Source organism: Diaporthe citri (genome assembly GCF_014595645.1).
Source record: "Diaporthe citri strain NFHF-8-4 chromosome Unknown scaffold_1, whole genome shotgun sequence".
In the NCBI taxonomy this organism is placed as follows: domain Eukaryota; kingdom Fungi; phylum Ascomycota; class Sordariomycetes; order Diaporthales; family Diaporthaceae; genus Diaporthe; species Diaporthe citri.
In genome coordinates this window covers 11687693-11714869 of record NW_025064846.1, presented here as the reverse complement: position 1 = coordinate 11714869, position 27177 = coordinate 11687693, and the positions used below count along the sequence as shown (strand labels likewise).

The following is a 27177-nucleotide window of genomic DNA, read 5'->3' as shown; positions in this document are numbered from 1 at the left end:
CGCCGACATACTTAAGTTCCTCACGCGAGCCCACAAGTGGTATTGTGAAGGATTTCTTAAGCGTACCATCCATAGTTTCACACAACCATTCGATCTTCGCTACGCGGATATTCTCGAAGACATTCGACACGGTTCCTATGTAGTGCAAGACTTGGCAGCGTGTGGACAACTGGTCGAGCAGCGCCATGTGAACCAGAAAATCGATCAGATAGTTGACACTATGACGTTTAACTTCTCTCGGATCGAGCAACGGTTCGAGGAGATTTCGACCACAACAAGTCGTGAGTTTCTTCTCCCATTACTTACTGCTTGGACACCCTTTGACCACCGTGACGTACACAGTCATCTCCTCGACAACAATCGATACGAACCGGCAGCTCTCTGACCTGCAATTCTCCCAGATCATGCAGGCGATTGCAGATCCCAACCTGTGGGACCCAGGCAAGAGTCTCAACTACCTCTTAATCCACCAGAAAAGGTCATCCCAAAACCAAGCCCGTCAACTGTCCGAAGGTTTCTGGGAATTTGCACGAATGAGACGGTGGGCGAGATCAAAAGACTCAGACATATCCATCGTCAAGGGAGACTTCCGCTCGCGACACGCGCTGAGATGTTTCTCGGTCGACGTGATCGAGCAGCTGCGCCTGAAACAAATTCCCGTTCTCTTTGCCCTGGGAACATCACAACAAGGCGCGGCCGCAAAGAGCATGTCCACCGAGGACCTCCTGAAATACCTCGTTCGACAAGTCCTAGACCTGCGAAGAAGCGGCCAGACGGAGAAGTCGATGTCCCTCAATGCTGCGGCTTTCTCTGGCACCCTCTCCGAGAAAGAGTGGTTCTCACTTCTGCAAGACCTGCTGTCTGGACTCTCTGGGAATGTCTACTTTGTCGTGGACTTGGATTTGCTCAATCGCAACCTCAACTGCCCTTCGAGCTTTCACTGGTTGTCAGAGTTCCTGGGCCTGTTCAAATCAGTCACTGAGCGGGGAGCTCAAACTACCATCAAGGTCTTGCTGGTCAGCTACAGCTCGGAGTTGCCGTTCGACACCACGAGGGACGACCAGGCTAGCTTCGTCATACCAGCGAAGAAGGCGAAGCTGGCGGCGCAAAGGCGGAAAGGGAGGGCAGTTGCAGCTCGAGGTCGAGGGCGTCAGTCTCGCTCTGGGGTTTGAAAGTGCGCAGAGTAGCCACCACTCTGAACTTGAAAGTGGACACACTCAAAATTTGGCTGGAGTATTGAAGGTGCAAAGGAAGTGAGGATCTAGGCCCATTGGTGTCAGTCCCGACTTCCAGAAAACTGTCGCGGTTGTTACTGCCTTTGCTTTGCCCCGAGATGCCCCGGATCACGTACAGTGCGCTGCGGTTCCACACTGTCCTTATCAACCATGATAGCTGCGAACTGGCCGAGCTTCCAAGACTTTCGGTACGACTCTCAACCCGGAACAGGAAGGACAGCCGCATCTCCTCACGACGATGTCTAGCGTGTGGTGATCATCCGAGTCTCTTGGCATCCACAGGCACAGATGAAATACCGTATCACCTAGATTGGCCGACTCGCCCGGCTTCACCCCGTGCCCTTCTCGGCTCCCCCAAACTCGGGACAGCAGCAACTGTCCAACCAAGAGGCATCATGAAGCTCTACGTCGCCCTCACCTCCCTGCTCCTGAGGGCCACCAGGACAGCCGGGCAGGCATCACCTGGCCTGCCGATGGTCATCAACACATGGGGCGGCCCCTTCACAGCCGCCACCGACACGGCCTACCTGTCCCTGGTCGCCACCTCCGCAACCGCCCTCGACGCCGTGCAGATCGGCTGCGCCACCTGCGAGCGCAACCAGTGCGACGGCAGCGTCGGCTTCGGCGGCTCGCCCGATGAGAACTGCGAGACAACGCTCGACGCCATGATCCAGGACGGCACCACCATGAAGTCCGGAGCAGTCGCAGGCCTCAGACGCGTCAAGGACGCCATCGCAGTGGCCCGGCTGGTGCTCGACTACACCGAGCACACCCTCCTCGCCGGCGACCTGGCGACCGAATTCGCTGTGGGATTCGGCGGCTTTGCCGAGGAGAACCTGACCACTGCCGACAGCGCGGCGAAGTGTGATGAGTGGAGGGCTGCGGGGTGCCAGCCCAACTACCGCGCTGGGATCCTGGTGCCGGACGCGAGCACGGCGTGTGGGCCGTACGTGCCTGCTGCTCCGAGCAGCGCCGCGACGTCGGTGATTGCGACTAGGGAGGTGGAGCTCAAGACGAGGAGGTCGACCGCGTATGAGGCGTCGGCGGGGAGGTCGCATGACACAATCTCAATGATTGCGATCCACGTGGACGGGACGATGGCTGCTGGAACGTCAACCAATGGTGCATCGCACAAGGTTCCCGGGCGCGTAGGTGACGGACCCATCACGGGCAGCGGCTCGTATGTTGATGGAGAGGTGGGCGGCTGCGGTGCGACAGGTGATGGCGATATCATGATGCGCTTTCTGCCCTGTTATCAGGCCGTGGAGAGCCTGCGGCGGGGCATGACGCCCCAGGAGGCTGCTGAGGATGCTGTCTCGCGGATGGTCAAGAAATACCCGGCAGCAGCGACGGGCATCGTGGTGGTCAACAACCAGGGCGAGCATGGCGGTGCGGCATCCGGGTGGACCTTCACGTATGCCTACAGAGGCGGCACGATGAATGGTACGGAAGTCGTCACGGTGCCTCCGTTGTCAACATAAACATGTGTAAATATACGAGTACATTGTGAACATACCGCTCAGCTGATGCATTATGAGACAGCCTCAAAGAATTCGTTGTGGTGTCTACCGAACCTGGACAACTTGAGCCTTCGAAGAAACAATAACAGACTTTACGTCCATTTCCTGGTCAGGCGATCTTGCGTAGCTACGGGCTCATTGTTCTTCCCAGGAGTGCAAGAGCTGATATATCAGACGGTTTGGAAAGCGTCGACTGGGGTATTATGCTTCCGCGTATTAATAGAAACTCGGCGCGTTCATCTGATTCTCACCGGGCCCACCAAAGTCTCTAAAACAAACAACCCCCCCCCCTGCCAAGTCCGCACCCGGCTGTTACGAGTAAGTCGAAGTCCTTGGAGCACAGCACAACAGTCCTCTAATAGAGTAAGAGGACTCGAAAGGGGCCATGTCGATCTGTGTAGACTGAGCCACCTCCTCGGGTTTGCATGACTGAGTTTGCCAAGGCAGCCGATCTCTTGTGGGTAAGCAAATAATATCTTGATAGTGAGCTGAACGGCTACTGCATCGACCTCAAATGCCAATGCCGTTAGATGAATTTCAGCACGGACTATCATGCAAAACAGTCACAACCCCTGTAATCTGCCAACTCTTATTTGGGTTTAGGGGAGCAGAGTAATGAATATTAAGCCGTGAAGACGGTGCATGATATCAATTGGGGACCTAAACGACCCCATACTTCCCGTAGCCGCCACGACAGACTGACCATATGTTATATATGCTTAGCTGAAGTCGGCTCTCGAACCCAACAAACTATCTCAAACAATCAATTTGGTTTCTCTTCGGCCTTTCTACCAGACGGCATCAATAGTGTTTGTCACTCGTTTAACATCATGTTCTCACGCTCGTTCCAGGCCATCTTCCTGGCCCTCAATATTTTTCTCAGCGTTGTGAGTAACGGAGACCCGGCTGTCATTCTTTTTGCGTGAACACCTTTTCTTACAGTGAACTCCAGGTTTCTTGCGCACCAGTCAGACCGTTTGCAGTAAGCAACCTCCAACTCCGGCTTATAGCCAAATTCGGCATCTGAAAATATCTCAGGGAAACCAAGCATACTCCATGGAATCCGAAACAGACGAAACAGGCAACCGCTGGGTGTTCAACGTCTACGCAGACGGCTACAAAAAGGCCGACGCCGGCGGCCGAACCGAGGCGACCGACACCCTCATGGTGAACAAGCAGTCGAAGCGCCTGACCGTCGTCAAGGCCATGAACGGGCTCGACACGACCGAGCCGCGCCTCAAGATGCGGCAGGTCCTCAAGGAGTGCTGGACCAAGACGGGCCTCGCGCCGTCGGACCTGAAGGAGGTGCTGGGCTACAACGTCGAGAACGCCAACATGCAGCAGGCGACCGCGGACTGCCGTGCCGGGATGGGTCTGAAGGCTACTGATTCTTTCACGGTGTCTGGTGCGGAGACGCTGGCGGCAAAGAAGGCTTGCTGGGACACGCTTGGGAGCACGACCTTTTCCTCATCTATCCGAGGGTCTATCGCGGATTTCGACATCAACAAGGAGCTGATTAGCATTAATGTTCAGAGCGGAGGGGGGATCGATCATGTCTATTATAAGTTTTCATGAGTCGGCTTGGGGATTCTTGAGCGAGGACTAGAGGCCATAACTCGGTGAATGTAATGCAATGCATCGGGATCTGATTTGGTCGTAGTTAAAGTATCACACTGGAAACCACACATCACGAAGCGGAACAGGCCAGCACGGATCGAACTGAGCGTCTTTTTAACTTTCAGTTTGAGTGATCCCTCTAGTATTATCATTTGATATTACATATCGATATATCTCCCATCCAATTAGGGTCAGAGCGGTTGCTTAAATCTCTTGAGAACTTCCCATAAGAGCGGGCGCCTCGAAGTGAAACGTGTTCAACAGGTCGAAATTGAAATACCCATTAATGGCATCAATGTCCGACGAGAAGTCAAGATTGAAATCGAAAGCACCTTCGGGCGCCTCGCTCGACGGCAACACTGGCGGTGCATTAAGGGCATGGTCCAACACGTGCTGTATAACAGCCTTGCAGGAACTGCACAGATCGCCATTCGGCGCCGAGGGGCTGACCCAGTCCAAGAAGCCGCTCAGGAGGCTTAGCTGCTGGATTATTCCGGAGCGAGTGACCCCTTGGACAGGCGTGTGTTGGAGGGACGGCTTGAGCAGCTCATTGCAGAGGACCCCGCCAGCGGGGGCTGCGAAGGCCATGACCTATTCGAGCGTGTCAGGATGGGAAATACCGTGGCAGCAAACAGGGTTTTCGGTGTAGAATTATACAACTCACTAGCCACTCAAAGTCTCCATGGAGCCCAGCCAGGCGATCCATATGCGTCCAAAAGACCAGCGTGACAGAGACCATCTCGAAGCTGACATTCAGCAATTCGGCGTTGCTGTCGTGTCCCCACTGTACCAGCAGACGTGTGATAAACAATAGGTTTTGGAGATGTTCTAGCCGCACAAGAATCTTTATGTAGATATCCGGGGCTGGGACACTCGGGTCTCTCACCGTGTCAGGTGAGTACTTGAGAACGCCTGGTATACCCGAAAAAGCCTCGTATTCATGTTCTTTCAACGCTCTGCAAACCTGTCAGCAGTACTCACTTATCGAGACAGATCAATACTCACAGCAGTGCGTCGATAGATGTATAGGCAGGACTACCCAGGGCTACCTCCATCACCTCATCCTTGACCCGCGCAAGCTTCGCCCTTGCCCGGACAATTGTCGTCGAGTAGCATGCGCCCTCGCGGTTCCACCCGTTCTCATCCAGCGCCTCAACGGCCGTGGCTATTGTCTCGGGATCGGAAATAAGCACCTCGTCGCACACGTCCAGCGGAAGTGGCGTGAGCATGTATTTCCTGCTTAGGAGCGGTGGCCGGCCACTGAACGACGCGGCCACCTTGTCAATGACAAAGAGCTGAGAGACGAGCCGCCTTCTAACCTCCTTGGCAGCCGTTGGGAGATAGGGCTTATCATCCTGTAAGGCATGGAGACCAAGATATGTCAGCAGGGCAACGTTCTCCCCGTGGAGTCTCCAAAAGGACGGGGCGGCGTCCCCGGCGATCATTGATTCGAGGATGGCTGCCTTGTATGTGAGGTACAGCAGCAAGCTGTTCGGCGTGCACCCCTTGCAGAGCTCGATGCAGATCTCTGAAGCTTCCTTATACACAAGGGTCAGCTGGGCAGGCCTCTTGTCCGACTTTCGAAGTAGTTCTGGGCGGTGAGGTTGGTCTGCGAGTGCAGCGAGGGCCCAATATGTGAACAGGATACCCAGGCTTTCCCACCGCATGTTACGACCGGAAAACGACGAGAGCCAAGCATCGGACTCGAGCTCGTCCTCAGTCCATTGCTTGGCCGTGTTTGAGGAGAGCAGTCGGGCCAGTTCCTCGAGGTCCTTTGGCTTGCGTGATCTCAGTGTGCGGCCGAAGACAGAGATCAGCGACTCGATGACACGCTTCGCAGCTAGACGCATCCATCCGTCGTTTGGATTCATGTGCTTTTCGAACAGCGGGAGGGCAACGTCTTCGGTCGGTATTCGATTGAGTACGACTAGGCTGGCCTCGAGAGATCGCGGGGACAGGACGACAGTCGTGATGCCTGTGTCGCCATTTTCTACCGCTGAAACCGGAGGGCTAGCCGTCACGACTGAGGAAATACCCATCAGTGGGCCTTGTACAAGAGAAAGACTGTTCTGTGTCTCCTGGTAGACGGCAGAGAAGCTAGTGAAGCCCATGTACCCAGGGCCGGTCTCCGAAGGGTGGTTCCTCGAGTCGGGTGAATCTGACAGTACATGTATACTGGGTGACCCGTTTGAGCCCGGAGACGGCCTTGCACTGTTATGTATGCCAAGGTCAACACCGCTGCTGCTGTGCTATTACTGAGGGCCTCGAAGCGCTCACCTCGCTGGTCTGACTGAGCCTCTTGGCCGGGCCTGGGCGGGCTTGCGGCTCGTTTCCTCAACGCCCAGGTACACACAGCCACCAGGATTATTGCGAGCCCTACACCGGCGACAAGCCGGGACGGCATGGTCGCATGATACCTTTCGCTTGCGGCAGGGCTCACACGCCTGCAGGCGTCCGTTGCGGCGACGGCCGGGAGTGCCGAGCGCCGAGGCTGGTATTGAGGAATGAGGCGGCTCCATGATGCGGGCCCAGAACTCAATCACTCACTGTGCGACGCGAATGCCGTGAGTCCTGATCTTGATCAGATAAGATCAACGAGGATGGTTGGTCCCACAGGGTCTCACTCAGCCGGCTGGACGACCGATGGGTGCGTGAGGGAAAATGGGAGCATCAGTTCGGGAGAGAGCGGGGCTCGGCTTATGCCAACCCGGAGTTCCTCGGCGCTCGGAGCACCTTCTGCCTGACCAATGGACCTGCCTTTAAAAGGGAATTCTGTCCACCCATAGCAGGCGCCCAGTCTCTAAATCCGCACGACACAATGCAAGCGTCAATGATTTCCAACATGTAGGATCATTCAACATACACTTCCGAGCAGAAGCCTGTGCATTTGGCATTAGGGTTGGTGAACTAGTTCGACGTGCTCGATTGAGAAGGATGGATTACTCCTGCCTAGATTTGAACAACGGTCCGTCTTACATGCAGCCGGCCCATAGATATCCCAGTACGCGCTGCAGGCCGACCAACGGCATCTCTTTCCATATCTACATCGCAAGGGCGTGTCAGATCTAGTTCGGATCCGGGTAGCCGCGAGGTAGCCTCGAGGGATTCGGGATCAGAATGCTTGTGGTTGCATCCACCGTGTGACTCTTCGCTTATGTGACTCCGCAAGCTGATCTCTAAAATCCTGCACCCCTATGTATAAGCTCGCCCTTCTCTTGGCTTTTATGCTTCTGCATTCTCAAAAAAAGCTTAACGTTTACCCCGTGACTCCTCCATACGCCACCTTTAACAGTCTTCTGTGTCATATCCAAATATTAGACCCTGCTTTCAGCAAATACAGTAACCATGGCGCATTCCTACGACGTTGCAATGTTCCAAGCGGCTCTCGAGAAGAAGACGCATCTCCTTCCGAGAGGCAGCCAGTCCACAACGACAAAGACCCAGCCAAAGATGAAGTCCGCCATGGGCTCCGAGGTAACGTTGGTGGAGGCCAACTCCGCTTCACAGCTTGAGAAAAAGGACTCTGGTGGTAAGAATAAGTCGTCGTCCGCATGTATTCATTATGCCCTCGGCTAAAGGATGCTGCAGTGTTGGATTCCTCGGAGGGCAAAAGCTTGAAATAAAAGGAAATTCATCGGGGGGGCATTGAAGTTTCGGGGTCGTGCTACATTCGCAGTTGACTGCCAATATCAGATCAATTGCCAAATTTGGCTCGGAAATACATAAGGCCTGGGTTGTGTGAAGTCAGTACATGGTATTCAATGAAAAGTGCCATATTGTTGGTGTCATTTACGGTCGTCGAGATATAGCACCTCATAACGCATAATGCCATCGGCAACGAGCTGAAAGAACCATTTCGTCCGACCAAGCTCATCTTTTCATCCTGAAGTACAACTTTTCGCTGGGCTCACGGATGTGGCATTCCCAGACCCCCTCATCCTCTTTCTCATCCACAAGGAGACTAGGCTTTCAGCCATTGTTGTGATCCTCCCATCATGGGCCCTTTTCATACTGCTCCACCCCCTCCGGAATCGAGACGACAGCACTCTTCGTCCAGATATGGATCACATCTTTCCAAACCAGGCCCTCCACACAGCCAGCCTTGACCGCCACCACAGCTCCCGGCGTTCCATCAGGCTGGCATGAGCTCTGGTAGAGACGCACCCCGCACTTTGGACAAAAGTAGCAGTGCATGGTGTTGCCGCTGTCGGTGGGGTGGGTGAACAGCTGCAGCCTGTCCTTGGCCTCCTGCGGCAGGTTGGACACGAAGGCCTCGGTGGGATAGAAGGCTGAGGACCCGAAGGCGGACGCTGACTGCTTTTGGCAGGCGGTGCAATGGCAGCATGCCAAACGGACGGGATCTTTCAGCGGCGTCCGGAATGTGATGTAGCTGCATTGGCAGGACACCGGTAGTCCTTGGTCTGATGATGACGTGTCTGGCATGGTGGAGAATTGATCGCGACGGACCGATGTTGGAAGTCGTACAGATAGGTCCAAACGATCCGTTGAGGGTTGATTTGTGCGTTCTCTGGAATGTAAATCCGAGTTTGTGAGCCAGGATAACAGAGTTGTTTAAAGAGGCAGTATGGCTGTTCTTCACACAAATGCCTCCACTATCTCTGGTGGACGTGTTCGGCACTTTGGGTTTGACGCGAGGCCAGCCACCGACGTGGAGCAGATGCCAAATACCGGAGCCCGGGGCGCGTGTTTCGCGTGCCACAGCAGGTTATCGGGACCTAATGTTATCTAGCGCGCCTTTCTGTGCTACATACATGGGTATCGATATCATTTGTACGACTGCAAAGTTCCGTTGACATGTAACTCCAGATTGGACGATTTACTCTAAAACTTGCGGGCACGATCCGTTGGAGCTTGTGGACCGCGGACGAACTTCGTCAACGATTGATGGCCCAATTCGTCTACAAAAGAAAACTACAAGGATAATAATTAAGGTCATGAGTTTGAAGAACGGTCATTCTTCAAAGCCTGCAACAAAATGTTTGGGAACCGTCCAAATCAGACGTTAGCAAAACCACGTTGTGTCAGACTTTAATTGCATGACCGTTTATCTGTTGGAACCTTGTAATTCACAACGCCTTTGCAAATTGCCTGGCTATTCCCATCTCAGAATCTGGCTTCGTCCAGAAGTGCATTCCCTCATGAGATCGCAAACAGCTGGTGTTTGCGCTGGGACCTTAGCAGCAGCCTAGGTGACCCGCGATGGTTATGTGGAAAATCTGTCAAGCAATCGAAGACTGTCTTCGAGCATAGTATCAAACAAAGGCTTAGTTGTAGCCTCACAGAATCGTCATCAAGCCCCAAAAGATTATGGCCAGTCCAGATGGCAGCAACGCTAGAAAGCGCTGAGGCTAAAGCTTGAATCTGACAGTTATGATTTGCTCTGGCTTTGTTTGTTGTCCTTTTGCAAAGCCAATCACATCCCATGAATCTGGGAGACCTATTAATGAAGACACATCTCCGTGGATCTGATTCGATCTGATGAAGAGGGCTAAAGAGACAGGGTCCTGGAAGTTATGAAGGCTGGCTGTTTGCATTTTAGTAGCATGGGCTAACAACCTAATGATGGCGTTTGCTGAAGGTCAGCTTCTGATCTTGGTTTCTTTTCCATCGAAGAAAAACCACAGTCACTCTGGTACTCTGTGGGCAGTGCCGGGTTAACCTGAGAGCCTGGTCACAGTCACTGGGGGGCAAGCTAGGAACCTGCTTAGTTCGAGGTTCATCCGGTGAATGGTAATTTGTGTGAAGTAAACATTCACTCACATCCTTCACCCAAGCATAAATCACAAAGATAGATCCCCGGGCCTCTGCACGAATTATTTAAACCCTCAGACAATCTAGAGTTCTTGCGACTCTCTGATCTTTCTTGGCCATCTCTTCACACAACAACAAACCCATCAATCAACAGCAAAGCGCACATACAACCCTCACCATGAGACTGCTCACCAATATCGTTCTCCTTGGCTTTGGCCTTGTCGGATCGGCTCTTGCCAAGAGCATTTGTGTATGTATCGCAACCCTCAATTCAACATGCTAGCTTGGTATACGAGACTTGGCACGAATGGTTGCAAGGCAGCTCGTTCTGACAAATGACAATAGTGTATGCCGGGCTGCAATGTTTGCCTGCCACAGCAATGCCTTTGGGGAGGTTACTGCGCCATCGGCACGAACGTGAGTACTTCCACCGCCGATGTACATCAGCACAACACATTCTAATGGGATTGAACACAACACATCAATGTTACGGGGCATCACTAATCATGCCAATTTTAGTTCAACACCTGCTGTGCTGACGAGAAGAAGGCCATGATCTTCAAGAACGAGGAGGACTACCTTGCGGCGGTCGCGGCTGGTCAAATCGACGGATAAAGATGGAAGCTAAATCCGGCCTACGGCAAGGGGGAAGGGTTTGGAAGACGCTTTGGAAGACCTGAGATGGTCTCGCATATCCTGCCAGAGTGGAGGACACTCGTCCTGCGACTGAGATAGAAACGCAGTCCTACACCCCAATCAGTCCACAATCTAGTGCTGAACCCAACTTCAGAAACCCCATTTTACTCCTTGATGATTAGCCAGGACAGTCTGTTTCTGCTCATGACAGGCTGTTTCGTGTCTCGGCATACACAAAGACAAGGCTGCCTAGACCAATGATATGCTCTGTTAATCTGTGCATTTAAACTCAGATAAAGCCGCAAACGCTTGGCCTCAGACCGGCAAATGCCATCATTCCTGAGTCAGACATGATCAAGATGATGCGCTGCTGGTATAACCCTGAGGAGTGACTTCAATCACCGAGATCACGCGTCTCAAGACGGCGCCATGATCAGAAAGTTGATTTCAGGCAGGTTGTTTCTGTTACCGCAATGCGATTACGGTGCTTGCAACACCTTATGCTGCCACTTGAAAACATTGAGATCAACCAACCAGTGTAATTTATGACCGCCTTTACCAGCGGCATGTAGGACCATCGATCTTTATATCTTCTGTCAAGCTGGTGATCATTGTGACTTGGCAGATTGGGCCTTTTGACCGTTTTCTTCCTTCATTGTGCCGGTCAGGTCCGAGAGAAAGGCCTGCCGGAGGCTGCTATCTTTTGTTGAGCAAAAGATACAACAGTCGCTGCAAGATATGGGCTGACTTTTTTCATGTATTATGTATGTACTTGTAGTATAGTCAAAGTGACTTTTAGAGTCTAGATTACAGAAGGATGACCTGTTGTTGGGGGGAAGCTGGGGTGAATCAACAAAAGGGTGTTCCAGCCAAGTATTCTTTCCAATGAACAGATTAATCAACAGAAATGACTGGTTCGGCATCTCCCGTCTTAACGTCAGTGGGGTCAATGCCCATGGTGATGTAACCCACAACACCATTATCGATATTCTCCCCGTCTGCAGGAACAACAGTTATAACGGGGTTGAAACCTTCAGAGATCCCATCAGCGAAATGGCGATCCTCACTGTTCTTGCGGCGCACAATCTCGGTATGCGAGGCATAGGGCTCCAGCGACATGACGTGCGCAGACACATCCTCCTCGAAGTACAGCTGGCCAGTCGAGACGACGTTCTGTGACTTGAGGGTCCCGTTGCCGTACAGCGTCCAGTCCGTGTAGACCTGGGCGTGGATGTGGATGGCGCGGCCGGCGTAGAAGCCCGGGTAGACGTAGAAGCCCGGGTAGATGGTCTTGATCTCGGCCAGGCCCTCGGCGTTGGTGGGCCATATTCCGCGAAGGAAGGTCGTGTTGTCCGTGTGGAAATCAGTCTCGCCGACGGTGAAGTTGGTCAGGACGTGCTGCGTGATGACTTCCTTGAACGGCGTGTTGGGGTCCACGCCCGTGAAGCTCGAGTAGCTGCCCGTCGCGTTGGCCGACCAGATGCTCACGAGGGCGCCCTCGAGCGGCTCGCAGGTGCCCATGTCGATGAGCACATCGTAGTATGGCGCCGCCGTGGTGACCTCGACGGTGCTGTTGCCGTTGCCCCAGTCCCTCTTAGCCATTCGTTTGGCGTACCGCTTCTCGTTGAAGCGAGCCACGTGCGAACTACCGCGCCTGGCCAGGGCGCCACAGCGCGAGAGCTCGGAGCGCGAGAGAAGCTGGCCATGAGCTGCGACGGTCGACACGGACAGGAGCCCGGCAGCAAGGAAAGCCAGAGGAGAAAACTTCATCTTGCTTCTTTCGGGTGTTCAGGCGGCTTCGAGTGCCTCCGGATGGTGAGAAAGAAAAGAGAGACTTGGAGGTGAGTTTCTACCTTATAAGCACGAAGGATAGCGAGCCCAGAGGAGAGGGGGGAGGCGAACGAGTCCTCCCGCCCTAACCTTTATAGAACCATCTCATATGGTCGAGTCAGCGTTTTGTAATAGTAGCCGTGTGGTTCGCCACACCAGATGTGACCGACGTGGAGAACTTTGAGTCCCCTGCCAGTGTCGGGAAGAATGCTGGATCGACCTTCCTTGAAAAGGGCAAAGGACCCCCACTGCAGTGCGTGTACCGGCCTGTGCCAGACCACCGAATATCCTTGGACAGATACGTATCTCGCTCTACATACGTACCTGATTGGATTATTTTTATATCTACTTGTTATATACGAGGTGGACCTCTGGGACTCGGCGGGAGCCCGACTCGGCGCTGCCACGCCTAGCTCCAGCTGGCAATTGCCAGTCCCAGCATAAGATTCGGGTTGGGAGCCTTTGCCAAAGAATAAACATTGGGCTTCAAGGGGCAGCCTGGTTGGTTGAATTTGGCTCGCATGGGTGAGCACAGCATCTTTCTCAACAAGGGACTGTCAATACTCCGTGTCGAGATTTGATGACCAGTCGGGTGGATCTCAATGCATAGACAAAGCGCTGACTTGCGTCATGCACGAGCGAGCAAATGTGGCATCTCTGCAAGGTCCGAGGTTGCAATAGGGGGCGGGGCAGTACAGTAGAGCAAACATCACTTCTGCGTTCTGTGGTATCTCGTTTACCAGATACGGAACTAGGCCCCGAGCACAGAAGTGATCCGCGGACTGCCGCTGCGGGAGGGTCCGTGGTGGAAGATGCTGAAGAAACAGGAAAGAAATAGGAGAATAGCACAACATGCCTGTCACCATTTATATACACCCGTTGACTTCGCTACACTGGTGTAGATCCATCCAGCATGCAACGCCAGATGGATGGGCCTATCCGAGGGCCCCATAATATATCCGTGAGTCTGCGCTGATATCCGGTCTGCTGGCTTACATGTCATGCCGACTGAAATGTACAACAAAGAAACTCAAAACAATGAGATTATCCGAGGGTTCCTAACATATCCGCCAGTTTGCGCTGATATCCGCTCTGGTGCGTTATGTGCCATGCCAACCCAGATGTACAACAAAGAATTTCAAAATATTAAATGAGGAGAAATAGGACAATAGAGCAGGATCGTAAGAGATAAGCGCGATCTGTTGTGCTCGTAATTCCTCACTCTGAGTCCCCTCATTTTGGGTCTGAACGAGGGAGAAACTTGAAATTGAATAGGGTCGTCGGGCTGTTGAATACTATTCGGGAACGAGGTTGCATCTACAGTGTTACCGGTATTGCTTAGACCCCTGTTAAACAAACTGCACGCATCAGTCTGATAGATACTTAAAAATATTACGTCACTCACCCGTGGGTGCAATCCGTTCACCCAATTAACGAGAGCGCGATTCAACTCTCCGCGGGCTCAGACTGTCCAACCGCATGTAGATCCTCATCCGATTGTGCATGAATCGTTAAGTTATTTCTTGGGACTGGCTGCCGATTTATTCTTACCTTTTATGTGGTCATCAACCATAGAGAAGTCTCTGAGAGGGTTCTCACTACTTCTAGCCATTAGAAGCACATCATGGGGGATTCAAGCTTATTGCATTGTAAGAAATTTGATAATATTCAAACATTAAGTCTATTTGTTCTTTTGATTCTCAGTATGCATCGTTTTGTCATCCGTATCATCATTCAAGGAGCATATTTGAATAGGCTCTCAAGCTGCTCAGACGAGTACCCAGCATTCAGCGCGAGCTGAAGCATGATGCGCGCCTTCTCGGGGTTCAAGGCCCAGCCGCCGTACGTGTTCAGGCCCTCGCTATCGTCGACAAACCCGCCCTTGGTCCTGCTCGAAACAACAATCTGCGTGCCATGCTCCTCGGCCAGCGTCTTCAGCGTGTCCCGGCCGGGCGTGGTCCACCCACCCGCACCCATCCCAGCCAGCACGAGACCTTTGGCGCCAGCCTCAACGGCAGCAGTTGCGAGCGCGGGCTGCAGGGCCTGGTGGCCGTAGAGGATATCCACCTCGGGCAGCTCCGTGGTCTCGCTGACGTCGAAATAGGCGCGGCCCAGGGGCAGGGCCGGCGGGTAGTAGAAGACGGGCTTGATGTCGAGGAAGTAGCCCAGATAGCCCTGCTCGACCGCCTTGAACGTGTCGAGGGAGTTGGAGTGCGTCTTGGTGGTGTAGAAAGCGCTGCCAATGCGATCGTTGAGGACGATCATGGTGCCGCGGTTCATAGCGGCAGGGCTCCCGGCCAGGGTGACGGCCTCGAGAAGGTTGATGGGGCCGTCGGCGCTGATGGCTGTGGCAGGACGCATGGCCCCGACCACCACGACGGGCTTCTCGGTCTGGACGGTCATGTCCAGAAAAAACGCAGACTCCTCCATGGTGTCTGTACCGTGTGTGACGACGGCGCCCTGGCAGTACGGGTCGTCAAGGGCCTCCTGCACCATGCGTGTGAGATTGAGTAGGATTTCGGGTGTTATGCTGCCCGAATCGACGTTGGCGACCTGCACACCTTTCACATTGGACACGTTCCAGAGCTCCGGGACAGCGTCGATGAGGACTTCGACGCCGAGGGCGCCGGCCTGGTAGCCCGTTGTCTGGGCATTGGACGAGGCGGAGCCGGCGATGGTGCCGCCCGTGGCGAAGATTGTGATATTTGGGAGGCTGGCATTGAAATGCGTCTCCCGGGTCAAGAGGCGATGCGCTGGGAAGGGAGAGCCGGGGACTGGCGCCGGGACAGCGAGGCTTACAGCCAGCTGGGATGCGGCCACGAGAAGGTTGCGGGTCTGCATCTTTGCTTACTGCTCTGCTTGGAACTTCTTGGGGAGGAAATTGGCTTGAAGGAAGAGGCAGGCAGCGGTGGCTTGCAGAGTCCAAAATTGGGCCTGGTCGAGCAAAAGAAGTCCTCTGTTGGGTATTCGGCATATCTTATATATTCGCATCTTTCTTGTCACGGAGTCTGTGCGCGGTCTGAGTTGAATAATTCATCGCGATAAGACCCATCAAAGCAAGCCACATTTTGGGTCCACCAAAGTATCTAGAAAATATCTCGCCCGAGCTTGACAATTACGCGCTACAAGCCTTGGGAAAATGCTGGAGTTCATGGACATGCCGGCCATCCTCCTCGCTCCTCGTCATTATCTAGGCGGCTCTGACCAATCGCACGTGGGTGGGATCCGGATCCGTCGAAGCTAACGATGGACCCACGCGCTACGGTCGGTATTTATCTTGCTTATCACCTGGGCAGTTAGCAATGGAAGAAGGCCAAGTGCCGTCGGCAATGCCCAGGGCCCCGATCTCGCATCCCGATCCGGCCGGGCATTAAAAGATTCCATCGAGTGCAAGAAGCCCAGAGATACCAGCCCATTACGCGCATAGATTTGTCCACGTTGGGCCCGAGATTGGCATGCCTGATTCAATTCTGTCATCAATCGCCGCTCGTGTCCTGACTTTAATATTTTAAGCACTGCCACAAAGTATACATAATGTCTTTTAATGAGGTAGAGATGATCGTCTACTGTTTAGAAGCTTTTTTCATGGTATGGTAGTCGGGTAGTGCAGATAATGCTTTTTCCTGTGAACTATCTAGTACACAATTTCCTGCGCAAAATATTCTGTCATAAACTCAATCACATCCTCCGAAGCCACGGGGATGCTTCCGTAGGCGTCTCCCAAAACCATTGTTGTCGCGGACTGGTTGGTGCTAGGTGCCCACGCTGTCAAGTTCTGGCCGTTCGGGTTGCCCGTAGCGATGAAGTTGTACCAGAATTGAGAGATTGTGACCTGGATCGCAGAGTCCTCAGCTGTCCAGTTGAGTGTCTGTCCCATAAGCGTCGGAGCCCATGGGATATTGTTGAAGGCATAGTTCAGTTCGCTCCCATGGTAGGCACCCGCACTCTGCCCTGGTGGCGCATGTGTCCAGAAATAAGTATAGACGCTGCTGCTGGCACCACCAGCAGCCCATGCGTTTGCCCAGCTCCATGATGAGAACAGGCTTTGATTGCGGTAGAAGTTGTTGGTCTGTGTACCAGCCTCAGATGCTGTCTGCGCCGGGAAGAGCTGAAAGTCTGCATCCTCCAATCCAATGGGTGCGAAAATAGCTTTGTTACTCGAGTTGTATTCGGCTAGGTCCATTGTGCGTGGGTCAGGAGATGCTCCACTCTCGTCACGATTGTTGCCTGTGAGGACGGGCACATCATTCTGTGAATGGTTTGCCAGGGTAGCTGCGTATGTATCCAGTAGCACATATCCGTCGATCACGGGACGAAAGACCGGAGGCTCCATATACGCTGAGTTGTTCTCGAACGGTGTGCCGACAAAAGTCGTGTCTGATTGGGGACTGGCAGCCAATGGCGTCTTCAGCGGGAGTTGGCGAGCTTCCTCGATCGAGCTGACGGTCAGAAATGTGAGGAAGTCAACGCCCTGGGCTTCGGCCTGCGACTTGTTGCGGTGGCTGGTGGCAAGAGAGCCGGTCAAAGGGTCGTGGGGAGCCCGGGCTCCACTCTCTGCTATGGCTCCCTGGAAGAGACCAGCTGCCAGAGGAGAGTACACCAGATCAAGAGCAATAGAAGATCCGGCGGACTGACCACCAACAGTGATTTGACCAGGATTGCCCCCAAAAAGCTGGATGTTCTCGTTTGTCCAGTGTAGACAGGCGATCTGGTCCTGCAAAGACCAATTGCCAGTGGAATTGCCCTCAGCTTCGGCAGACTCAGGATGGGCGAGACCGCCAAGTAAACCAAGCCGAGAGTTGTAAGTCACCACGACTACGCCTTTTGCCGCCAACCCAGACCCGTCGTATGTCTCCTGTGAGCCTGATCCCCCGGAAAATCTGCCTCCGTAGCTCCAAAGGTAGACAGGGTAGTTGGACTCGTTGTTGAAGTTCTCAGGAGTCCAGATATTGAGGAACAGGCAGTCCTCCGAGCCTGAGACGGTGCCGTCCTGACCCAGCTGCGCGCATTCGTTGCCGAATTCGAACGCGTCATACGTCTCGTTCCATGACGTGGGATGCGGAGGGTGTGCCCATCGATATTCCCCTGTTGCGGGGTCTGCAAAACGAATGCCTTTAAATACGTTGACGCCATCTGTGTAGTTGGAAGTGTGCCTCGAACCGGCCCATTGTGAAGGGAGACGATGGGGTTTTGCTCTGCCGAGGCTGCGCGGAAATAGATTCCACTCAGGAAACACAACGCAATAGGTCTCGACATGGCGAAGTTAGTTACAATGTCGTCTAGAAAGAATGACAGGCACCAGCGAATGGACTCTTGGCTCTGGTTCGGGGTGCGATGGGGCCTGGGTTCCTCGCGAATGAGGAGCTCCTTGTGCCTTCTTATATAGTGACGAGGTCTTGAGAGCCCCCCTTATGGATGATCATCAAATGATACCTCATATCACCATATTGCAGGCACTGAGATGGGGTTTACGATGCAGTTCCCCGCACGTGCGTAAATGCTCTAAGTAATTCTCATAGATGGCACAGGATGTGTGAAGCAAATGAAGATCCGCCGGTTGGTGGAACCCGAACTTCTGCAGGTCCCCAGACTTACCTGCCCGTAAAGACGGTTTGCCCCGCCTCGCCGCGTCACAATACCACTGAAACCGCGTATTCCCACTGCGGTGACAGCTCGGCGATAGCGCGATTAACCTCTTGACTCCTCACAGTTGCTGTCCTCTAAATCTTCAACCTATGCTAAAGAGTGCAAGATTCAGAAACCCGGATTGACACATTCAGAGGAGATCTCGATCCATATGACTTGAAATGTTTGCAGAATCACTACACAGCATTCTCTCAGCGTGACGTAGAACACAAGAGCACTGAATTATGATTTCGGACTAGGGCCTTGTGCAATCACGCATCGGATCTCTCCCACAAGTCAGGCACTCGGAAACTCTGCTCGTCGGTTCAATCAAGGCTTGGCGGATACAATGATACTTCTGTACGCTGATCCTGAGATATAGTTCTAGGGTGGTAACATCGAGGATCGCCGAGGAGGCATGGTCAAAGGGCCAACACAGCAAGCTTCCCAAGGCGCTCATTTGCTCGCACCTCATTAACACAAGAACGTTGAATTACGACTGCTGCCATAGTCACTAAGAAACAGCGTGCGAACGCGTGGCTCGACGCGGATCGCTCGTAAATCCGAGCCTCGCCGAGATTCGGGAGGTCTAACACTTTAACCCATACGAGGCAGTACAATACTGGTACACTTTAACCAGACTATCTCAAAAGGGCACAGAAGAGCAGACGGAAGCAGGATAATTTTGAGATATTCAGACTATTAGTTTTTCGAGGAACAGTCTATTCATCCGGGGTTCGTCCGTATAGTAGTTGGCTCCATTAGGGCGATGCGGAGACTGCAGCCGGGGTACCCTTGAGGCCGATTTTTGCCTGCCAGGGTGACGAAAATGACAAGGCCCTTACACGCGATGATCTACATGATAAAGACACCGTCAATGTTTGACAGTGTTGAGCGGTAGGCTTTTTATCATCGCTCAAGGCGATGGACTTGAATACAGTGTCTAATTATCCGTCCCTGTACTGCTGCCGTACGTTGCCCATCCTTCTTGTCACATCATACTTTGCGTTCCTTCCGTTTCCTCTTCACTTTCTTGGCAAGAACAGGTGTCATGGGCGTCCTTCGAATTCGCGAGGTCATCTTCCCCTGCCTACATCTTGGGTCTTCTTGCCCCAACTGCTTGTGCCAGTGTTCACTTTCAATATTGAAAGTTAACAATCCGAGCCAGGCTAAGCGTTAGGAAGATGTACTTGGTTGCCGCCATCGCCTGGCCTTCGCGAGGTTGTAGACGACGATGACCGGGTGTCACAGATGGACGACCCGGGCTCAAGCAACAGATCATCCAACAAGACACGGCTAGATAAATCGTCCGGAGACACAATCAAAGGCGCGGTCGTGCCGTCGTTGGCAACCCCCTGCCTGCGAGAGCTGGCAAGGCTAGTCGTGTCATTCTCTGGCGTAGAATACGATAAAGGCAGGTTTCCCAGTTTGTCTCCCTTCTAAGTCCTCGGAATAACGCTGGTATAGCCAGACCAGGTTCCTGACCCGATGCCTTGGTAGCTCGCGCGCTGGAGCTGTAGAGTCTCAGTGGCTGCCCACTCGAGATAGGTGTATTGCCTGTACTTCCAACGGCGATAGAGGCAAGCAAAGATCGCCTCGAGAACATATGATACCAAGATGAGGAGCGTGCCGGTTATGTAGGTAAAGTAAAGTCCAAAGAGACTAAACGACACATATTCCGTGCTGAGTACCTTCTATAAAGTGATTTGTTACTGTTACTTCATGGTTGCTAATATTCACATGATAGAAAGTGGAAAAGTCCTGATTGTCATACCTGGCTGTTGCATAGCTCTCTGACGTGCTCGTTCGGTGGCGTTATCTTGTAGGGGCCCAGGGCAGGATCGGACGGCCCCAGGGCAGTATTGACGACTCCCGCTTGTATCGAGGCTAGCTGTATCGCAAACCAGTGAGAAACATCAAGCTGCCACTGGTTCTCTGGCAGCTGTCCCATAACTCCGGCCGCGAGGTATCTCTGTGACACCAGGGACCTGGCTTCAAGTGAGGAGAGTATGGGAATAACTTACTAATTCGCTGCATCAGCAACTATTTTAGACTTATAAGGGTTTATGGCACTGCTTGAATCGGGCTTCAAGGGGTCAAGCACCAGTGCGCAATTGGTGCTATTAAGAAGCACTTCGTTTTTTAAGTGCAGAGGAGATCTGTGACGAGTAACCTCCAACGATTGTGGAAGCAATAACACAGGAGCCAGCCGTCAGGAATGCAGGGAATGCCCGGATGTTAGAGTGACTGGTAATGTTCTGCCACGTCCAAACAATCTGTATGAATGTCCATAGAGCAGAAACTGCGGAACCAGAATTCCGGAGCACTGCCTGTCGTTGGTGATGGAGTCCGTCCCGAGGCTCTGGTGTGGAGTAGCACCTGTGGAAAATCAAACAGGCGATTCGCCACAAGCGCCCCGTGACTATGCTGACAAAAATAGCCGTGAATGCGATGAGCAGATTTCCGTCAATTCGATTGAGTGTGAGCGTTGTGCCCATGATACTTCCTCGTGACCAATACGTCCACGTGCCCAAGTGCACCGACAGCGGCACTGAGAAGAGAAACCAGGGCAGCCGGCTGAATGTGAGAACGTAGGACGTTGAGAAAGATCTGTGCCAGGTTCGAAGAACAAAAGATAACCCAATACCGTAACGCAGTCTGAGGACAACGGTTCTAGTAGCAGCACACAAGATGTGTTCCTTGGAGAGCAGAAACGATGTCGCTTCGTGGAGATATCTGGTCCAAGAGTGGTAGAGGGATTAATAATTATACTCGACGATGAGCGTTGATCTGCCAGGAATACCAGTTCCATGCTCAGCAGCCTTGCACACTGGTCGGGCACAAGCAAATGGGACTCCTAGACACTGGGCACAGAATAGCTGGTACTGGGGGCTAGGCTGGCGTGTGCCTGTTTTGCAGCCTTCGCCACCTCGGACATCTGCCTTCCAAATGATGCCATTGGTGTTTGAACGAAAGATTAGATGTTCAAGCGCGGCGAAGTATCATTAGACCATAGTACATGAGCTCACGATTTTGAAAGACACAAAAGTCCGCCAAGGTGCACAGCACTCTGCGCAGCCGGGCATGACACAACCTTCGGTAGCGATTGCATTGGCAGGCACACAGCGTAGATTGTCCCGTCCTCTATCGGTCGAATCAAATTCAATCGGCGACCCCGGAAATTTTGCCACGGAATGTTCACTTTTCGATAGCTCACACCTGCCCAGTTTCTAAAATGCAGGGGCCAAGTGCAGGAGACCTGCATAAGCTGAAAGTTGGGTTGCAAGACAATAGGTGGCTCCGAAGTGAATTGGGGTCCAGGCCACAACGTGGGGGCCAAGGCGGCAAATCGAGGCAGCGCAGAGTCTCCGTCTGCTGAGTGTACCGAGACAGATGAGCTGAGGGGCCAATTTGTGGTCTTCAACTCGTCCTCCGATTTGTTGTGTTCAATGAGTGGAAGCAAGGACTGATTTGGAGGGCCAACTGGACTGCAGATCACCACCCTGGGGGGACTATAGTGTTCAATTTTGGGTTGGTCAAGGCTGACTTAAAATTGCGCGCGTGCAGTTCACTGCACTCTGGATCATCAAGTTTGTCTCCCGGTCCCTTTTTGTGTCCCCGGATAGCATGGCCGGATTTTGGAAAGCTTATTCTGGGATGACCTCAAATTGAATTAACTTGATACAGTTGGGTGGTCTACTGCGTATCCGTTGGGTGCTTTATTCGGTAAGTACGCGTACCCACTCACGCACACATCCCCTCACGCACAGCCGTTTCCCACCAAAAAGCCCGATTTCAGCCTATCAATAACTAAATCTATAAAAATATAAAGTATATAATAAATGCTTAAAGATTTAAAAGATTTTTAATATACTTAGAATAGATTTTCATATTATTTAATATATAGAGTTAATATAAAGAGATAAATAGAAATAGAGATTTTGTTGAAAAAAACCACCATTTTAGATGCCAAGACCCCTGACTCGAGGACTTTTGCAGCGTTTAACTTTCAACTTGTCAACTTTTTTAATACTTCTATTCATTTAATAATATTACAGATTTATAATTAATAGTTTAAAAATATTTCTATATTAAATATAAATTCGCATAAATGTATATATATTTAATATAGTTCTGGTACTTTTATAATATTTAGTTATTAATAGGCTGAAATTGGTCTTTTTGGTGGGAAACAGCTGTGCGTGAGGGGATGTGTGCGTGAGGGTACACGTACTTACCCTCTAGCAATTTGTCAACATTGCGGTGAGAATGAGCGCGATCATTATGAATTTTGAATTTTATAGCAGCGCCGGACAAGTAGTTGTGTTGGTGACGATCAGCGAATGGCCGGTGCCGCATGTTCTTGATGCTTTTCCTTTTTCATATTTCTTGCCATCTTCCGCGTAACGAGACTTTCTTATTGCTGTGCTCACTACTTCCGGACCGGCTGTTCCCGCGAGTTTCCAGTGCACTAGTCTCGCTGATACCAAGGGCATGATGTTCCTACTGAGTCAACTGGACAGCTGTGAAAAGAGTCTTGGAATCACTTTCTCAGTCTCTGCCGATTGAAACAGAATCATATTGCATAAGTGCTGAATGTATTCAAATAGTGTCTATTTGTCATTGCATAGGCGTGGCGTTTTACATGAATCTAAGTTGATCTCCGCGCAGTCCGTGGAACGCGGGGAATCAGAGTCCCGGTTGAGGAGATCCACAACTGGATTCGGACACCATCAACACTCCGAGTCGATGATCAATGAATAAAGACTTCCCTCCCTCTTACGTCCCTCCCTCTTATGTCCCTCCCTCTTACATCCCTCCCTCTTACGACAAACTCAACGAACTCCTGAACCATTTCAATCAAGCGAGTGTGCAATCAGGTGTTGTCCTGGTTTTCTCATCTTCAGACGGCAAAATGCGAATCTCTTTTTTCCACTCCATAACATTTTTGCTTGGGGGAAGGACCGCCGCCCAAGGAACAAATTTCTGCGCTAAAGAAACATTCTCATTCCCAGAACTACTGGGAGCTCAACTATCTTCGATCTCGACGTCAATGCTAGACGGGTACAAGGGCAGCTCGGGATGGCTGTCGGGATGGCTGCCTGAAGCTGCCTTGATCGACCCGGATGGCGTGCAAGCGTGCAATGTCACAATATCTTACACTCATCCCGGTCATGATGACCTAGTGTCTGTGCAAGTCTGGTTGCCACATGCCGCCAAGTTTAACAAGCGCTTTGTGGGAGTCGGAGGAGGGAGCTGGTCAGCTGCAGAAATCGTCACCGACCTGAGGTCAGCTCTCGTGTCGCAAGGCTATGCAGTCGCCACCACAAACGCGGGCTACGATCACGACGTCTTCGGTACCGCTGACCACTGGTTAATGAAGAGCCCTGGAAACATAGACTACCCTCTCATTGTGAATTTCGGTCACCGGGCTCTACACGACATGGCGGTCATCGTCAAGCATATCATCCGCAATGCTTACGGCTCGGGACCGGAGTTTTCTTATTGGCAGGGTTGCTCAACTGGTGGAAGACAAGGGCTTACCATTGCCTCCAAGTACCCGAACGACTACGACGGCATCCTGACAACCTGTCCTGCTGTCAACTTCGCGGCTCTCCTGGTGGCCTTGTATTGGCCACAATTCGTCATGAATCAACAGGAAGTTTACCCACGAGCTTGCGAATTCGAGGCGCTGAGGGCTGGGGCATCACAATCATGTGATGAACTCGATGGTGTAAAGGATGGCGTGATTGCCAGACCGGACCTTTGCACTTTCGATCCGATGACCTTAGCTGGCACTTCCTTTGACTGCGAGGGACATTCTGCCGTGATCTCAGAAGATACGGTGAATGTTTTCAAGGCTATTATGGAGGGGCCAGTTGATCCGGAGGGAAATCGGCTTTTCCCAGGTTTCATGCCTGGGACAGCCCTGGTTGGTCTCATGGCCACTGCAAACACGCTCTGCAACAACGGCCATTGCTCTCGCGGCCTACCATTCACAGTCTCGGATGACTGGATTCGACTCATGCTCAAGAAAGATCCTTCTTTTGATCCAACGAAGATGTCGCACGCGGATTATGCTCAACTATTTCGAGAAAGCGTGACAGAATGGGACGCAATGTTCAGCAGCAACAATCCTGACATGGATCAGTTTCGGAAGCTCGGCAAGAAAATGGTGAGCTGGCATTCTGTAAATGACGAAGCCGTGCAAGTTCTTGCCATGAGACAGTTCTACGAAAGGGTAGTGGCCCGGGATCAAGCACACAACATCACCACCCAAGACTATTATCGGTACTTTGAGGTCCCGGGTGCAACGCATTGCTCAGCTCCCGCTGGGGTTCCGTATCCCCTCCATGGGCTGAAGACCCTTCAGTCCTGGGTCGAAGATGGAGCTGTCCCTGAGGAGCTACCTACTGTGGTTCTTGGCCAACAACCGAACGCCGAGCAAGTCCACCGACCGATTTGTGCATATCCAAAGGCAGCGTTGAAGACGGAAACTGGGTTTTCTTGCAGTCATCAGACAAATGAACCCGAGGGACACATTAAGGACGAGTTGTAATGTATCATTAGATTTGTTACATTTACGGAAGGCATCTCGTTAGGTAGAATACAATGTCTGAAATTCGTAATGCTTGTTACATATTTCAGCTACATCTCATCCTGAGCAGGTCGCCAGTGCATCATCACACGTACTCAGCACAGCTAATTGGGCCGCCGAGGTCCATCACATCACCGGCCGTGGCGTCGGCGATTAGATCCACCATCCAGAGCGTGTGGTTGAGAGTCGTTACGTTCCCTGGATCGCCGTCGTAGTCCAGGATTGCAGGAGTCGGGTAGCTCAAATTCCCGCGCGCCAACGCCTCAGCCGTAGGCACGTTACCACCACTGATATCGGTCAGACGGCTGGACAGATTGGCCTGCTGCCACTGCCACCAGACGCGATCGAGATAGGTATGGTGGAGGAAAAGTATCGGGTCGCCTGGACTGGTCGCGATGTTGATCATCTAGTATAGTTCTTAGCATCACATCTACGTGACCTTTGGGGGACAACTATCAGGTGTCACATACCACACCGCCAACGCCTCCGTGTCCTGCTGCATGCGGATCTGCCTCATAGCACTGCCTAGCGTCCTCAAAAGTGTTGTGTCCGAAGTATGTGTCGAGATGCGAGCTATTGCCCCCCTCGAACTGGGTGAGATTGAAGCTGCGGCTGAGACAGTATCCGCCACTCGGATCTGGGAGAGCCGAAGAGTTCAGGTGCAAAGTCAGATTAGAGAATGGGCCATCGGTTTTGCAACCATCTCCACCTGCGCCGTTGCCTCCAAACCCAGTGTCGCTATCGAAAACGACAAGTTGGTCGAAGGTAAGGGTACCATTGTTGATCTGCTCGATGTCGGAGAGCTCGTCCCAGTAGGCTTGCGCGCCGGTATAGCCACACTCCTGCTGGGGGAGAATTTCGTGGGCTCGCACAAAGAGGCGGTGCCAGGGGAGGAAGGCTCCCACTCCATGCTGCGGTCATGGTCAGTACAATTCTTCGCAATGAACTCGACTCAAGTGCTCAGTTCTTCGGCTTAAGGGTCAAAACAAGATGTGATAGGAAACATTGTACGCTGGAGCATTTGTACCTACAATTACGTTGGTCTGCACAATGTGTGCGTAATGAATCTCATCCCAACGAACCTGGGCGCCAGTGATTGCGTGGCTTGTGTTTGACAATTGGGCAGGGAGTGCCTGCAGACACAGCTCATGTCATGGTTGTTCGTTACCTAGGGCTTATAGGCGGTCCCGCCGGATGATGGGAGAGCCCCGTCATTGCTTGATCTTTTGGGTCTGTAGTGTAACTGGTACGGCGGGCAGTTATCTCTGACAGCTCAGCATCGATGTACGCAGCTTTCTCGCTATCAGTGAGAGCAGCCCTGGGCTTGAATTAGCCTGAAAGCCATTGGGGATGGCCTTGAAATGATTGCTTTACCATGATTTCCGTTGGTTGAGAGTCGTGCAGGTGTTGGGCTCCTGCCTTGCGATTGGGTTTGCTTGAACGAGGGCAGAGCCGGCAAGAACGGCTACGAATGCGAACTTGAAAAGCGAGCGGACAAGCATGGTGAACGAGACAAAGACTCGAGCTGCCATAATGACGGGCAAAAGTTGGAAACGAATGTATGACCTTCGGTCCTGTTTTTGGTTTGTGTTGGATGCAAGTGATTATTGTTCTCCCATCATGGACTTGAAAAGGATAATGTTTCCTACTTATACCTTCCAATGTCACTACCAAAACCACCAGACTCTCTTCGAGGCAAAAGAACTTTAAGCCTCGTCGTAGCTATCATGGTCGTCTGGACCGCAGCCAGGACCCGAACTCGTCATCCATATGGCATGAATTCGTAATCAGACTGAAAATGCATCCCCAAATTCTGCAAGAAGGGTGCAGTATTGACTCGACCACACGTGACAGCGTCCAGACGCAGAGCCATTGAGTAGCATCGGCCGGGTCGAGCCTCAAGACTCCCAGGCCGCAGTGGGCCAATGGCAGCTCATATTTGCTAAGACGTCGTTCTAGGTATCACTCGAACCCCTGGCAACGCGACTCACAAAATAACCATAAATATGCCCCACAATTGCTGCCGTAGTCCGCGTAAGCCTTTCCCGCTTTGATGTCTTTGGTCGACGTCGAGTGTTTTGGGTAGCATTGCAGTGTCTCGTGTTCTATGCGTGTATACCTTTGCCAGGATCCCAAGCGTCGATTTTCAACCTCGACTTAAGAAAGTGGAACCACTGTAACACATCCGGGGTGACCTGCGTTTATTAGCATGTGCCATGTATTATCTAGGTAGCTTTTGATAGCCAGCTCCCAATCATCTTGGCATGCCTTGTGTGTAACTAGAACTCAACCTTGTGAGGCAAAGTACCTTACCGTAGAAACTGCCAAAGGAGTGACAAGATCA

At 52.3% G+C, this 27177-nt stretch overlaps 12 protein-coding genes across 12 annotated transcripts; 6 read left to right on the top strand and 6 right to left on the bottom strand.

The window, feature by feature from the left end:
- Positions 1 to 220: 220 nt before the first annotated feature.
- INS49_003037 (uncharacterized protein) lies at positions 221 to 1172 on the top strand (the record flags this gene model as incomplete). Its single annotated transcript, XM_043163835.1, has 2 exons — positions 221 to 281; positions 343 to 1172. The coding sequence occupies 2 exons, from the start codon at positions 221 to 223 to the stop codon at positions 1170 to 1172; spliced, it is 891 nt and encodes a 296-aa protein (XP_043032341.1).
- Positions 1173 to 1630: 458 nt separating this feature from the next.
- Positions 1631 to 2716, top strand: INS49_003036 (uncharacterized protein; the record flags this gene model as incomplete). The annotated part of the gene is made up of 1 exon (XM_043163834.1): positions 1631 to 2716. One exon carries the CDS (start codon positions 1631 to 1633, stop codon positions 2714 to 2716), a length of 1086 nt encoding a protein of 361 aa, XP_043032340.1.
- Positions 2717 to 3585: 869 nt separating this feature from the next.
- On the top strand, positions 3586 to 4330 carry INS49_003035 (uncharacterized protein; the record flags this gene model as incomplete). The annotated part of the gene is made up of 2 exons (XM_043163833.1): positions 3586 to 3642; positions 3794 to 4330. The coding sequence occupies 2 exons, from the start codon at positions 3586 to 3588 to the stop codon at positions 4328 to 4330; spliced, it is 594 nt and encodes a 197-aa protein (XP_043032339.1).
- Positions 4331 to 4576: 246 nt separating this feature from the next.
- INS49_003034 (uncharacterized protein) lies at positions 4577 to 6891 on the bottom strand (the record flags this gene model as incomplete). The annotated part of the gene is made up of 4 exons (XM_043163832.1): positions 4577 to 4963; positions 5037 to 5328; positions 5378 to 6583; positions 6650 to 6891. 4 exons carry the CDS (start codon positions 6889 to 6891, stop codon positions 4577 to 4579), a joined length of 2127 nt encoding a protein of 708 aa, XP_043032338.1.
- Positions 6892 to 7717: 826 nt separating this feature from the next.
- Positions 7718 to 7995, top strand: INS49_003033 (uncharacterized protein; the record flags this gene model as incomplete). The annotated part of the gene is made up of 2 exons (XM_043163831.1): positions 7718 to 7901; positions 7961 to 7995. The coding sequence occupies 2 exons, from the start codon at positions 7718 to 7720 to the stop codon at positions 7993 to 7995; spliced, it is 219 nt and encodes a 72-aa protein (XP_043032337.1).
- Positions 7996 to 8365: 370 nt separating this feature from the next.
- INS49_003032 (uncharacterized protein) lies at positions 8366 to 8815 on the bottom strand (the record flags this gene model as incomplete). Its single annotated transcript, XM_043163830.1, has 1 exon — positions 8366 to 8815. One exon carries the CDS (start codon positions 8813 to 8815, stop codon positions 8366 to 8368), a length of 450 nt encoding a protein of 149 aa, XP_043032336.1.
- A 1507-nt stretch (positions 8816 to 10322) lies between these two features.
- Positions 10323 to 10759, top strand: INS49_003031 (uncharacterized protein; the record flags this gene model as incomplete). The annotated part of the gene is made up of 3 exons (XM_043163829.1): positions 10323 to 10394; positions 10490 to 10561; positions 10664 to 10759. The coding sequence occupies 3 exons, from the start codon at positions 10323 to 10325 to the stop codon at positions 10757 to 10759; spliced, it is 240 nt and encodes a 79-aa protein (XP_043032335.1).
- A 915-nt stretch (positions 10760 to 11674) lies between these two features.
- INS49_003030 (uncharacterized protein) lies at positions 11675 to 12550 on the bottom strand (the record flags this gene model as incomplete). Its single annotated transcript, XM_043163828.1, has 1 exon — positions 11675 to 12550. One exon carries the CDS (start codon positions 12548 to 12550, stop codon positions 11675 to 11677), a length of 876 nt encoding a protein of 291 aa, XP_043032334.1.
- Positions 12551 to 14344: 1794 nt separating this feature from the next.
- Positions 14345 to 15451, bottom strand: INS49_003029 (uncharacterized protein; the record flags this gene model as incomplete). The annotated part of the gene is made up of 1 exon (XM_043163827.1): positions 14345 to 15451. The coding sequence occupies one exon, from the start codon at positions 15449 to 15451 to the stop codon at positions 14345 to 14347; it is 1107 nt and encodes a 368-aa protein (XP_043032333.1).
- Positions 15452 to 16244: 793 nt separating this feature from the next.
- On the bottom strand, positions 16245 to 17743 carry INS49_003028 (uncharacterized protein; the record flags this gene model as incomplete). Its single annotated transcript, XM_043163826.1, has 2 exons — positions 16245 to 17648; positions 17717 to 17743. 2 exons carry the CDS (start codon positions 17741 to 17743, stop codon positions 16245 to 16247), a joined length of 1431 nt encoding a protein of 476 aa, XP_043032332.1.
- Positions 17744 to 23288: 5545 nt separating this feature from the next.
- On the top strand, positions 23289 to 24794 carry INS49_003027 (uncharacterized protein; the record flags this gene model as incomplete). The annotated part of the gene is made up of 1 exon (XM_043163825.1): positions 23289 to 24794. One exon carries the CDS (start codon positions 23289 to 23291, stop codon positions 24792 to 24794), a length of 1506 nt encoding a protein of 501 aa, XP_043032331.1.
- Positions 24795 to 24918: 124 nt separating this feature from the next.
- On the bottom strand, positions 24919 to 26365 carry INS49_003026 (uncharacterized protein; the record flags this gene model as incomplete). The annotated part of the gene is made up of 4 exons (XM_043163824.1): positions 24919 to 25239; positions 25304 to 25737; positions 26084 to 26151; positions 26208 to 26365. The coding sequence occupies 4 exons, from the start codon at positions 26363 to 26365 to the stop codon at positions 24919 to 24921; spliced, it is 981 nt and encodes a 326-aa protein (XP_043032330.1).
- Positions 26366 to 27177: the final 812 nt, after the last annotated feature.